Source organism: Stylophora pistillata, chromosome 12 (genome assembly GCF_964205215.1).
Source record: "Stylophora pistillata chromosome 12, jaStyPist1.2, whole genome shotgun sequence".
NCBI classification, from domain to species: Eukaryota; Metazoa; Cnidaria; class Anthozoa; order Scleractinia; family Pocilloporidae; genus Stylophora; species Stylophora pistillata.
The window spans coordinates 24,139,824-24,154,742 of NC_142530.1; the positions used below are offsets into that span (position 1 = coordinate 24,139,824).

At 41.6% G+C, this 14,919-nt stretch overlaps 1 protein-coding gene and 1 pseudogene across 1 annotated transcript; one reads left to right on the plus strand and one right to left on the minus strand.

Annotated features, from left to right (window-relative positions):
• The first annotated feature begins 29 nt into the window (after positions 1–29).
• Positions 30–4,364, plus strand: LOC111326369 (hyaluronidase-1). Its single transcript, XM_088741264.1, has 4 exons — positions 30–369; positions 1,226–1,374; positions 2,003–2,444; positions 3,270–4,364. The coding sequence occupies exons 1-4, from the start codon at positions 55–57 to the stop codon at positions 3,612–3,614; spliced, it is 1,251 nt and encodes a 416-aa protein (XP_088597390.1). The 5' UTR covers positions 30–54; the 3' UTR covers positions 3,615–4,364.
• A 32-nt stretch (positions 4,365–4,396) lies between these two features.
• On the minus strand, positions 4,397–5,482 carry LOC111326361 (melanopsin-like; annotated as a pseudogene).
• Positions 5,483–14,919: the final 9,437 nt, after the last annotated feature.

Sequence of the window (14,919 nt, forward strand, 5' to 3'; positions counted from 1 at the left end):
GTCAGATGACAGTCACATGCATCATGCCGTGACAATACTGCGTGACAGAACAACATGGCGTTCACGACATGGAGAATAATTTTTGTGATTATATTTTCAAGCAATCTTCACTCTTCGTTGCAATCTACCTGCAGCCATTTTCAAGGACCTCCTCTACCGAATAGACCTTTCATCACAGTTTGGCATACTCCGACAGAGATGTGCAAAACGAAATGGAACGTTACTCTCGATTTTAGCGCATTCGATTTTGTGGTGAACCCAGACCAAAGGTGGTGTGGACAGTATATCGTAATATTTTACCACCAACAGCTGGGTTTGTATCCTTATTTTGATAGCGATGGAAAAGCAGTGAATGAAGGCCTTCCACAGGTAAATTTAATCGCGAAAAAGGTAACCTACTGTCTGGATCAAATGAAGCAGACCTTGGAGCCTGTAAGCTTACATCCATTGTGCGAAAATATATTGTACATGTAACTCCGCTGTTAGCCCCTTACTCCAGTGCTCCCTCCGCGAAGCCCCCTCTATCCTTCCTTCCTCCTCTCCCTCCCTTCATCTTTTATCGGTGAGCTTTACACTAGACACTAATTATGGAGTAGTTTATTTGAAAATGGGACAAACAAATTTTGATCGTGAGTGAAAATGGCGTCAGCGTGGCAAGGCATTATTTTTGAATAGGAGTGAAATTTTGACTAAAAAGCTAAGACGTAAATAAACGGCGAATACACCTCTGAGTGTTGAAAAATTGCGTTTCCCAAGTATTAAACATGCCAAATTTCCAGAGAAAGGACACCCCTCACCCCCTTCCTCACGGCTGGCATCCAACTACTGTTTGAAATCCTGGATTCGCCCCAGTCTATCATCGCGTCAACGCATAGACCGAAGACTAAATATATGCTTATGCACATAAACGTTTTCATGTGGACCTGGCCATAGAGAATTAAGAGAGAGTCTTCTAGCCTGCGTTGCTGGCGGTTCTGTGGACGCTTTACAGTTTTGTGCGCGCTTTACAATTTTGTGTGCGTAAGGCGATCGATGAACGGCAACACTGCTTGTGAAGAACTGAAACTGTACGGTCCGTCTTACATTTCCCGCGGCTTTGCCGCTCACCGCAGCAACGTGCACAAAAAAGAGTCTTCTATTCTCGTTATGGCTAGTGTTCAGAGATAGATCACTTTCACTGGACGGTTATGATAAGTTTCTCAGCGAATTGTTCTGCTTTTTTAAGCTTGCCAACTTGACTGAACACCTCTCCAAGGTTGAAAAAGACATTGAAGAAGTGATAAGAGATCCAGACTTTCAAGGCCTCGGTATAATTGATTGGGAGTTCTGGAGACCAATCTTTAACAGGAATTGGGATAAACTCTCTATTTACAGGTTTGAGAGTATAATCATTGTTTGCTATCGCAGGGAATGATATATGGCAAAATGGCTTACAACAAGTTTTCCTCAGTATACCTCAGACTACGGATGAATACCATTCGATTTAAACTGAGCATGCGTTTTATGTTTGTTTGTTTTTTCGTTGCTTTCACTGTTGGTAATTGTACTTATAATCCATCAAATATTTTTAATCGCGCGTGATTGCTCTAGACGCACACGTAATCAAATATGCCCGAGCAAAAACTGGGAAATATCCAAGGATGTACCTCAAGTGATGTTCTCAACCTTACGTTCATCACTACGATGAATGGATTCGTTTGAAGTTTGATTCAAGATGACGTAACATTTAGCTATTGTTACACGAGAAGAGAATGTTTGCTTGTTCATAAAGTCGTACTAGAGAACGCTGAAAAGTAAACTTCCCACGCGAAAATCTCTAAGCAAATCATAAAATTTTTTTACCCACGCTTTGCAAGAATTGTTTGAAGGATGATATACACAGTAGCCTCCGTTTGGCCCGAGAATGTGCTCTTACGTATATTTGTCCTTGGACATTTTGTTTCTCGAAGCTCACAGTCTTAATCGAGCTTCAAAGTTCCTCTAACTTTGGCTTTGTTTGCAGAAATAAGTCAATGGAGCTGGTCAAAGAAAGGCATCCTTCGTGGTCAGAGAATCTAATTGAAGAAATAGCCCGGGTAGAATTTGAAACTGCAGCTCAGCGGTTTATAGAAGGCACCTTGCTGCTTGCTCAAAAACTTCGTCCGAAGTCTACCTGGGGTTTGTACGGCTTCCCAAACTGTTACAACAACAAGGATGGCGAACCGTACACCTGTAGTAAACAGAATATGCAGATGAACGATCAACTATGCTGGTTGTTTGAGTCCAGTTCAGCATTGTTCCCTTCAATTTACCTTCACGAAGATCTGTCCCGAAATAGCACGCTCTATGTGAAGTATAGATTGTTGGAAGCCTTCAGACTTTCCAAGAAACTAGATGGTCAGTTCATTCCCGTCTATCCTTACGTTCGTATAACCTATCCACATTCGAAGATGTATCTTAACGAGGTGAGTTCTATCCGTTATTTTTTTTTCTTAGAGAAGATCTCGTGCACTTAGCAGTGTAAAATGTTATGTTGAGAACCTCGCAAATAAACGTGACTTCAATGTCTTTGTCAGTGAAACCTTAGGTTGAGGCATATATTTATCTCTTCTAAGGGCAAATTTTGGAGGGAGAATGGGGAAGAAGTGGGGGTTGTTGGCCTTCCCTATATTTACCACTTTTGGAGTGAATGCAAATTTATTTTTGTGGAAAGGTGAGGTCGTGTCCTAACCTTAATATACCACCCCATTCTTTCTAAATTCACTCAGTGGAAAGAGCATGAAAGTACTTTCTGGACAGTTGCAAAATGCCCACGTACAACGTAAGCTTATAAGGAAATTGTTTTCCATTTTGCCGCACCCGAAGATCCATCAGGTTTATTTTGTAGTATCATCAGGTTTGTTTTGTAGTATGTTATGCATTTTCTGCCCTCATTTGAGGTGACGAGCGAGGTAGAGTGAATTAGCTTGTACTTCGTTTGAACCTGGCGGCTGTACTTTCTCGGGTTAACGAGACAAAATAGGTGGACTGTACCAAGATGAATAACGTGTAACCTTTCATGTTTCATTCGTGTAATCTTTCATGTTTCATTCGAATATCGAGATGATGTTTTCATATTGTAAGGTTTAATTTCCAGTCGTCCATTTCATGTGATACACTAAATTGTTGGGACATAAACAGTAATAAACTCGGAAACCGAGCCAGACCGTTTGATTTGTGGGCTTAAATGAGGAAACTTTAAGTTTTTCAAAGCGTCTTACGTCCACCTGTCATTCTCCTTTGTGCAACAGGCTGATGTTGTGGCAACAGTTAGCCAGTCAGCCGAGCAAGGAGTTGCCGGCGTTGTCATGTGGGGAGACCACCTAACAGAGATGACAAAGACCGACTGTCTAGAGATACAGACCTACATTGATAATTTTTTGGGACCAGTGGTTAAAAATCTCACCATAATCACACAAACCTGCAGCCAAGAGTTCTGTAACTCCCATGGAAGGTGTACCTTCCAACTGACACCCACTGCAGATATTCATTCCACGTATCATGGATTTGCACTGGATTTGACGGATCAGTGGAAATTTCAGAGCTGTAAATGTTACAATGGATGGAGTGGAGCAAACTGTGACCATCAAAATTAGAGCCTACATGTAAAACACAAACTCGCTACTGAATATTTTTCTTACTGTACGAATTTTAGTGTCTTTAAACAGTATTCACGCAATCGAATGCGCACATTTTGAAGATCAGTTTTGTTGCGAACGCCTTCATTCTCAAATCCTACATACATGTAACGGACCATCAGGAAAGTCAGAATCGGAAGTAGGGAGAAGAGCCGAAGAAATTAAATTAAATTAGGGATTATTAGTTGATCCAATACCAAATTCATCGAACAAACATCATATGGATTGTATGGCAGGCAGTTAAGTTAAAACGAGAGGTATTTGCAGTCAACAATTACATTAATTAATGTGACTCTTATTCACTTAATATCTGAATTCTTCAAAACAATTGTTCGTTTATGAAACGTTAAGCGAAGTTTTGAGATTTTCTATAAACACACTTTCGCCCTTTCCTCGCAAGTCCCTCGAATGCGGACATTTCTGCCGTAAATTTTACAACAGAAACCGAAGGAATTCGTTGAGTGGAAGTCACATTAGAACTCCTTGTGTCCAGCCAGAAAAAGCGTCTCATTCGAATTCAGTTTTTCGGTGAAGAAAGACAAGATTTACAGACGCCATTGCAGAAAACAAACAAGTAGACTCTCACGACTTCAAAACACACATTCGAATTCATTTACAAATTAACTTTCTGTGTAATTTAAAACTGAACAGAGGTAAATCTTTGAAGATTAATTGTCGTTGTATATAAATAAAACTTTCCGTAAGGTCGCAGAGTTTTTTTTTTTTTTTTTTTTTTTTCATTATACGGTGGTTCCAGCTTGAGCCCCTCTTGATAAAAATTTCCCAACGGGCTTGCTGATGTTCTCTTTTTCATCAAAATTTTTCATAGATGAGATAGTCGCATTTGAGTCTTGACTAAAACACCGCCTTCATATTGGTAATGGACTGAGCAACTTTCTGAGACTGGAGCGGAATTTCTTAAACAGCAAGAAGTAAATAAGCGGGTTGTAACCCGCTGCTGTTTTAGGGAAGAGGGCTGGTAAGGTGGCCACCAAGGGAGATATAACAGGCCCCGGTGCTCAGATGGTGGCGTGAAGTGATACAATGGCATATGGTGTACATGCAAACAAGAAACAAAATGACACAATGCATGCCATTCTTGCGGTTTTTGATTCTGTTAAAATGGCTTCTAAAGTCGGAGGAGCGTCATCTCCCCACATGTCACGCGCAATTCGAGTCATCCTTTTCACGTTGCAGTAGATAGAGTCGTATGCGATAACCATTATTACAAATGGAGCCAAGAAGAAAAGAACGAAGATGCACCAAATGTAAGCAATGGCACGTGGACAAGAATTTTGCCAATCAATCCAGCAAACCGAGAGTCCTCCCTCAGGGGCATACCCTGACCAACCAATCAGAGGCAAGGTACTCCAAATTAGGGCAAACAACCAAAGTCCAACGATGATGTATTTTAACTTGTTGACGAACTTTATCACGATGGCGCGCTTAATGGCGAAAGTAGCGTGGTGTAGCATGGTGCCGAAGGATAAAATGTCATCATGAAGCCGTAAGATACACAGGACGTTCCCGTCGTTTGCCAAATTTTTTATTAAAATGCTAACAACTCCCAAAGGACACGTTACCACTGCTTGCATCCAGTCACCGAAAGCTATGCTAAGGATAAGAATGTTTGAGTGCGAACGAAGGGCGCTGTCCTTCGTGAATGTAATGAGCACAAGAGCATTAAGAGTGAATGCCTTGACAGCAAGGAGAGCATACACGCTGGCAATTGCGTAATAGACCTGTTGGCTAAGTTCTTCTCCTTCTTGTGCATCCTCATTCCCATTTTTGACAGAAGGTATCCCTTTTTCTGTTGGGAGGCTCATCGTGTGTTAACTGGAAACACCGAGAAAGAGACCTGGAAATTCATGATCTAATTGCTCTCAATGTGCGTCCAGGGAAATGCATTAATCAAAATTTTACATAATTTACTGATCAAAGACCCTCCTTCGAAATGGCGAAAAAATTATTGAATTCATCTGTATAAACGAAAGGTGATAACGTGTCAAGAAAGCTGCAAAAAAGAGTTAACTATAAAAATACTCTAGTGACAATAAAGGAAAGATATCAATGGATGGCCGTGAATTTTTGAAATATATACAGTTTAACCTGCGACAATTTCTCGTGTTTGGATTTGACCTGACTGCCCTTTTCCCGGGCACAGCCGCCTATTTTACCATCGGTGGCGGCTCATGGAAAAAAGTTATTAAAACTCCTGCTTCTTTGTGATGTGGCATGATTGCTTTTCCTCAATTTGTCGTGAATATGAATACCGGAGAAATTACACTCTCTTAAAACAGCAAGCACCCACCACAGGCAGCTGTCATAACCAATTGTCTTTCATCACTTCATGCCAGTAGGGAAGAAAAAAATAAGCAATGACGTGATCAAGTGAAGGGACGAGCTTAAGGTAATAAAGTTCTATGCTGGCCTTAGTTTTATGGATGGTTCGCGAAAACTGATTGGTCAGTCCTGTTGCATTATGATTGGTTCTAAGTCTCACGTAAGATTTGCCGGTAGCGGTTCATCAAATTGAATACGTCAGTTGTTCTGTTCGGTTCTTTAGCCGTGTTTTAACATAACCAATAATTTATGAAAAGTTGTTTCAAGTATTCACGTGGATTTGGATGATCATCAGTTTTGATACGAACGCTTTCGCTATCAAATCCTACGTAACCATGGGAACGGAACATCAGAAAAGTAAGGAGGCCGGAGGGGAGAGCCGGAGGTATTCTGGAGCTATATGATTTCTCAGACGAAATCACCCGCAAAGTAGTATAGAACTTCTATTAGTGGAACTGATTGATTGAGATTTCTTAACATGCTCATTTCACACTAATGTAAACAGCTGTCTATTTTTAGTCCATTGAGTGACCAAACCAGAATTTCTCCATACAATATCGATGTACATCATCAAGCAGACAAGGGATGAGAATAAAGTTGATTGATTGATTGATTGAAATGGGACGAAAGAGTTTGTTTGTTTTTTCTTTTTAGTTGTGTGTTCAGTATTTACATTTTGGCTTTTCAAAAACTTATTTTGTGTTTCAAACATTTTGTAGAATTTCGCTGGCTTTCGCGTTGACAGGCGCGTAGCGTGGTCATTTTTTCAAGTACACACAAGTTCATATGATCTAGAAACCTAAGTAAATCGAGCGAAATATACTGCGTTCTTTACTTCTTGTTCGAAATAGTTGTGTGAATATAAGCAAAGAACAAAGCGTCTTCCCCTATTTTGAGCAAACTTGGCGCTAACACAACATTGTTTCCAAAATTTTCTGGTCACTTCAAGTACGCACGTGCGTATGTGCGTATAGGACGCTACGCGCCTGAATGATGCACGGTCATTTTGGTTTTTAACAAACGGCTTTATAATGTAAAGTGGCCACCGTAAAGAGTTTCAAAGCTGACGTTTCGAGCGTTAGCCCCTCTCAAGAAAAAAAGTTTGTCTTTCAAATCGGTACTCTTAAACCCCACAGTACCAACGACTGCTTTTCATTCAACTCATTTATTCTTGTTTTTCTCGATACACCACTAGCGTAGCTCCATTTTTTGTAAATAAACACACACAACCCACAGTTTCTCCATTCGCTCTGACGAAGGGGTAACGCTCGATAAAACCAAAATTACCTTAATATACTCCCCTACCGACTCAGCACTACAGTTTCCTAGAAACTTACCCCCTTTATTCAAAAATACACGGCTTATGATTGTTTCTAAGGAAATTGTGTCTGTATGGGAAATTATGGGCTAAGTAAAACCTTTTCAGAACGCTCGGTTATATTTCACGACCACCTTGCCATATAATAAATTTTCCTGCATCTTTTCGGTACGCAGAAAACGTGAACTACAACGTCGCTATGCGAACTGCACTTTTACCTTTCATGAAGTGCTGTTTTGATTTTACCACAAAGCTTTACAAAAATCACTAAGGTCGACTTCACCCATTTTCTGTTTTTCTTTTTTTTTCTCAAGCAATTGCAAGCTCTTGTTATTATTCATTATTTGTATGTGTCTCGAGCTGAAATGTTCAAGAAAGAAGAGGTAAAAAATGACAAAAAAGAAGAATGCAAAGGAAAATGTGGGTGGCCCGTAATATACTAAATATTTGCCGCACAATAATTTTACCATTTCATACAAAAAAAGAAAATTTTTTTTTACTAATTTCAAGGACTACTGATCTGCAAGCAGCACACCACATGGAACTCTGAAAACTCTAATTGGGTAGTATTTCTGGCCGCACCTTTGAGACTGCAGCGTTCGCTATGAAGGTGAAAACTGTGGTCAAGAAATGGAGAAAACAATGTCGTCGCGTTTCCTTTTTTACTTTTTACTCTTCTCAGACTGATATAAAATGAGGGACATCTGACCCGTTAAAGGACAAACTAGCCAGACAAGGGTTTGTTATGATAACAAATTAGGCTATTGTTATCCCCCAAAACTTGCATGGAACTCACAAATTAACAACAACGATATTTTGCTTTGGAGACTTATTTGACCATAGGTTTTATCATAACGTTGAAGATTGTGTATATTTTTCAGCCGCAAAGGATGTTCACGTTCAGAAAGTAAACTGAAATTTGCTTCAATGATGTCACTTTGACACGGGTTATTTTTAGCATTCCACAACTATATACTTTTTACTGTTGAAACAAAGGATCGGAGGGCCGGTTCAAAATCGACAGACATGAATGGGGAATATTGAGAGTAAAATCTCAGATGATAGGCAATCCAGGACATTGGCGATAAAAGAATTTTCTATTTGCAAGTTATGAGCAAATGTGGCCAAAAATAATTAATTAATTACAGCCTCCTTTTCAACGAAATGGAAGTAGAGAAACCCCGAGATACGCTTTGTAAACAATCATTTTCAGGAGGTGTTGACTGTCCTGCCAAGTGATATCGCTATTGTGGGAGCGATGCAACAATTTCAGGACTGCAATCCCCTTTTGTGATACAGCAATACGAACGGTAAAATGATATTTTGTTAAATCAGCTCTAGATTGGATGTAAAATGCGAAAAAAATTGAGTTTGCGAGTGGTGTGTACATTCTCGATCAACTTACAGCACCGTCAAATCAGCTTAATTTATCAAACTTTAAAATTTGATTAAATCGCACTCAATCATTTTCCCAAAAAATCCTAAAGAGATCTAGAAGAAATAGACCTTGCCTTCCAAAAGCCAGATTTGTAGTTGATTCTTTTATTAAGTACATAGTTAAATAACGGGTTACTTTTGACCTATTTCCAATATTGTTAGAAGAAGGTCGGACAATTAAATTGTGTAAATAAGCGATCAAGAATTGCTAAAGTTGTTGTCAACATATGTATAAATGTTGTTTATCAAGATTTGGTGCTTTTTATCGGTCCAAGTGTTTTTAGTTCGTGGCCCGACGCTCCGAGATTCGTCCGAAATTTTGAGCTTCAAAAGCAAAATTGGCAAAATTCAGTATTGTATATAACTATGCATTGCGTGCCTAGCGTGTGGCTCACAGGTCGGAAAGACATGTGTTCGCCCGCCATGAAGAATAGAGTTGTGTTCTGCTAAATGCTTTGGTTTATCGCCTTGTGTTACAACAATTTGGCGACGAGGATGGCTGAGATCACATCCATACCACCGTTCGATCCCCTCGAACAGACTGGCAGTGTGGGTCCCCGCGGTTACATTATTACATCGATGCTCGTGGAGTTACTGTTGACGATCACAAACGAGCTTTGCTACTTCACCTTGCCGGGCCGGCTGTTCAAGACATCTTTGCTACCTTATAAGACACTGGGAACACTTACACGGAGGCGCTTGCTGCGCTGAGCACGCACTTCTCTCCTCAGAAGAGCTTACAGCTCGAAAGACATACCTTTCGTCAGGCTCATCAAGTGCCAAACGAATCGAAAAGGTAACCCAAATGGCAAACAGGCAGAGATACCCGAGGCCCGGTATGTTTGTAATTTTTCAGATGAGGATGAATGTCATGAGGCATTTCGTCTCAACCCTAACCAAGCAAAAGCAGACATCACTGTTACCACTGAAAGTACCCCAGTTCAAGTCTGTATTTATTATGGTGCAACAGCGAACACCATTGACTATGTAAGATATGAGGCGACCAGTGCCGCAAGAACAGTGCCCTTAAAACCAACCAATGTGAGACTTCGCCCTTATGGAGAAGACAACCCTGCCCCAATCTCCCACGCCGGATCGTTTTTCGGAATGATCAATACTCCGTCAGGGCAGATGGACCTGACAAGGTTCCTGGTACTCAAAACATGAAATGCTGGTTGTCTCCTGAGTCGTGAAACCTCAACCCGACTAGGACTGTTGCATGTCGCAGGCTTTACAACTACTGAACATTCACCTACTTAAGGTGAATACCAGTACCTTTTACAAAAGTTCCCAGCAGTTTTCAGTGGCAAAATCGAGAAACTAAAAGCTTACCAACCCGAGGTCAACATGGACTCATCTGTACAACCGGTGGTACAAATTCGCGTCTTACACCCTTACATTACCTTGCCAAGGTGGAAGCCAAGTTGAAACAGCTTGAAGATCAAGATATCATTTAACAGGTTACGGGCCCGACGCCATGGGTGTCACCACTTGTTATTATCGACAAGCCGAATGTGACATACGTCTGTGTGTAAACATGTGCAAGCCCAACGAAGCTCTCCGATGTACACATTACCCATACCTTACATCCCAAGAAATTTTCCAAGGCCTAAACGGCTCCAAGATCTCTTCTAAAATTGATCTTAAGGAATGCTATCACCAAATTGAACTTGGTGAATCGTCTCGTCACCTGACAACATTCAAAACACACGATGACCTCCGCCGTTACAAGCGTCTGTCATATGGAGCATCAGAAGGCTCTGAATATGCCAACACGTAATTGGGCAAGTCCTCGAGGGATGCCATAATGTAAGGAACATTGCTGACGACATTCTCGTCCATGGTACCCACTAAGGAAGAGCATGACAGATCCTTAGAAAATGTGTTGCTGCGTCTCCGAGAGAAAAACCTCACAGTCAACCCAACTAAGTGTCTATCTGGCGTCCCGGAACTGGACTATTATGGATTTCACATCTCAGCACAAGGTGTATCCCCCGACAAGGATAGAATACACGCAATCAAGCACATGCGCAGCCACCAAGCACAGTCACGGAAGCAAGAAGCTTTCTGGGATTAGTAAATACCGTCGCCCGTTTCCTTCCAAACCTAGCTTCTATGGGAGAGCCAACGCGAAGGACCCCACACAAAGACTGTCCATGGTCATGGGGCCCAGAGCAATCTGAAGCCTTTAACAAGGTGCGTAACTTGTATCTAGTGACACGGTTCTGGACCATTTTGACCCCCTCCCTCCCCGCTAAAGTACGCCATGATGCTTGCAAGATTGGGATCAGTGGCGCCCTAACTCAGAAGCACCCTGATGGTTCTATCCGGCCCCTTTGCGTATGCAAGCCGCAGTCTATCACCCGTCGAACAGCGCTACAGCCAAACTGATAAAGAAGCCTTATCAGGAGTATGGGCATGTGAGAAGTTTCATTTTTACATCCACGGCAGCCAGTTTAACTTATTGGGAGATCAAAAACCTCTGGAGGTTCTCCTCAACGGCCGGGGGAACCCTTCACCAGGAATCGAACATTGGCGATTACGGCTTCAAAACTACAGCCCACGCATTGTTTACCAACCTGGCATCCAAAATGCTGTCGACTTCTTGTCACGCAAACCTGTTCTTACCAATACATCTAGAGATCCTGTTGAGGACTACGTTAACTCCACTGTAGTTGACTCCCTTCCTTCTGCCATCACTCTTCAGGAGCTTCTTCTCGCTTCCGAATCTGATCCTACTTTGAAAACCATTAAGGAGTGCTTGGACACTGGGAGCTAGTCAGCTGCACCAGCGCCCTTTGCTGATCTAAAGAAAGATTTTGTCAGAGACGCGAAGTTATTTAGCGGAACAGTCGTATTGTTATTCCAGACGCGCTGCGCCCACACATTCTTCAGTTGGCACATGAGGGACACCACTCCATCACTAAACTTAAACAGCATCTCAGACAACAAATCTGGTGGCCTGGCACTGATATTCAAGCAGAGAGATATGTAGGCGAATGCCTTGGTTGCCAAATCGCCGGCCCAACATCTTCCCCAGAGCCCTTCAGAATGACAGACCCACTAAAGCAAGTGTGGCACACAATCCATATTGACTACTGTGGCCCATTCCCACCAGGAGAGTATCTTTTTGTTGAAGTTAATGAAACGTCAAATTATCTAGAGGTCCATGTTCCACACTCAAGTTTTGCGGCCACAGCCAGTACGCACCGAAGTCATTACATTTGACAACGTCCCTTTCGGGTCAGAAGAGTTTACAGCATTGTGTAAACAGTTTGGTATCAAGCATCGCAAACTTACACCCCTTTGGCCAGCTGCTAAAGCCCAAATAGAGCAATTGAAAAAACCCTAGAGAAGAATATCCCAATTGCTACTGTGGAAGAAAAGAACTGGCGCTCGGAGGTGTTTGTGTTCTTAATGAATTATCGAAATACTCCCCATTACTCCACTGTGGTCTCGCCCGCATCCTTGATGATGAATCGTCACATCAAAACCAAGATTCCCTATCTGAATCTCCGTCGCCCTTCAAAGCCTGTTTAAATCGCATGCTTCAATGAAAATTTGAGAAAGTCTAAGGCAAAGGCATCCATGGACAGATATCACAAGGCGACCCCTTCAGATATTCGCCAGGGAGATCAGGTGCTGTTGCTTCAGAAACGTTAAAACAAGCTAACCACAAGATACCACCCTAGACCCTTTACCGTAGTCAGAAAAAAGGGAGTCAACGTCGAATTCATGAGAGGACAGGCACGATTGCTTAGGAACTTATCCATGGTCAAGAAAGTTACTCCCTCGGCGAGGAGCACCGAACCCGTTAGAAGACCTACCCAAGGAGGGAGCATCCCCAGTCATGTGAATATTACATTAGGGAACATGGAACATGTTGGCAGGCCTTTCCGAGAACGGCGCGTTCCCAGTTATTTCAATGACTTTCTTTTGAGCAAGGACGTTTCTAAGAAACTGTGTTTAACTAAGTTCCATTGTGAGCCTAGCTTGATTTCTTACTACTGCCGTTGCATTGTTTCCTGTTATACATTCATGCCTTTGGTATGGAGGTATATTGTATATTGCATTGCGTACTTAGAGTGTAGTGCGCAGGTCGGAAAGACGTGTTCGCCCGCTATAAAGAATAGAGTTGTGTTGTGCTAAATGCTTTGGGTTATTGCCTTGTGTTACAATTTTCAGTTATTACCGATTCTCTCGAAAATTCATCGATATTCAGCCAAGCGAAGTATGCAGTGCTTTGTTTCACCATAAGGCCTACCTAACTTGAGAATATGAGCCGATTCGATTTTTTGGCTGTTGCCACCAAATGTTTGACCATTGGTAGCTTTTATAGTTTTTTAAGCATCGTCTAGTTACCACCTCAATTTCACTACTAATTAGGCGGCGTGTGCGCGATTGTTTGCGGAGCCGGAGCTTAGCATACATTGATATTCCCGCGGGAAGTTCAAAATAGGTCACCTGTATTCTCGTGGGAGTCTCCAAAGGACAAATTTGGAGAGAGCACTACAATGCTTAGCAAACCTTTTCGAAACTCGCGTTTTGCGACTACTTCCAAAGTTTGAAATCCCTTGAAAATTTCTATGACGCTTTCTAGAATGTCAAATAAAAATAACCGTATGGTAAAAGAGAAATCTAGCAATTGAGTGAAGATAAATTACGCCTGAAAGTGCGCTGAGATCGACTTCTCATACAGGCAGGATGCTAACATAGTCAATTTTCATAGCAAATTTGCGACCTCTTCTAAAAGCGCAAGAGCAAAGTGAGAATGATACACTGTTAAATTAAACTTTCTTCTTTAAAATGCCATGTGGTAAAAGTAGGACTTGAAAAGTAGTTTATCCATAAATGAATAGAACGTAAGCCTTCCTCGACATTTTCAGCCCTTTTCCTTTATTTTTTGACAATTAGCGCTAGCTTCTCAATGAAAGTCCCGGATATGTCGCTAAATTCTGGGCGATACGCTCTTAAAAACGTTTGCTCATGATGGCTACCTGGTTATAAATCATGACTAAAGAGTTTCTGTTGAAAAGATTGGTTGTTTCAGTTTCCATATTTGTTTGCTTGTTTGCTTTCAGTATTTTACTTCAGCCGCCGCCAACATAAGTGGGAATCATGTCAATAGCTTGACAGAAAACGACCATTAAACCCACAATAGCGTTCAGTCCATTAGAGTCATTAGAGAAACGCTGGAGGGCTCAATGTTTAAATTTACAAACCTTAGCCAAGAAGATGTTACAAGAGCGCTCGAGACACTCAAGCCGAAGAAATCCTGTGGCTGGGATCCAGGGTCACCGCCCAAGTTTTTGTGGAAGCTTGCAAAAGGGATTGCACCATCTCTGACTAGTCTATATAATGATTGCATTAAATGTAGCAAATGGCCGACTCACTGGAAAATGGGCGAATGGACGCCTGCCTTCAAGAATGGTAATACTCAGGATGTCAAGAATTACAGACCGATAGCTTCCCTAATAACTGTTGGAAAAGTGTTTAAACAGTTGTTAAGTAAACAAGTGTCTGAAAAACTTGACCACATCCTTTTCAGCCGAAGTACTGCATACAGAAAAGGATATAGTTGAGAGACGACACTACTATCTCTGATGGAGGAATGGAAACAATCAATAGATAAGGAGTTGGCATGTACTCTATTGACCGATAGGAGCAAGGCGTTCGACTCCCTCAGCCGTTCATTGACCCTGAAAAAGCTAGAGGCTTACGGCTTTGAGCCAAAAGCATTAGACCTCATGAGGTCATTTTTCAACAATCGAAAAAATAGCGTAAGAATTGGAAATACGAAAAGCAGCTGGAAGCATTTGAGTAGAGGGTATCCTCAGCGGTCCTCTTTCGGCCCCCTGCTGTGGAACATATTTCAGAATGACCTGCCCTGCGCTATAACTTCTGCTAACTTATGCATGTACGCTGACGACCACTAAATGTACACCTCAGGAACTGATTATAAAATCTTAAGGGAAACCTTCGAGCAGAATGGACAACGAGCCGCGTCTTGGTACAGAGATAATTACCTATTAGCAAATGCTGATAAATTCCAAGCAATGATTCTTTATCCTAGAAATATTGACGTTGACAGACAATTTACCGATATCTGTATAGATGGAAAGGTCATAACTGACACAGATCATATCAAAATACTCGACGTCCACA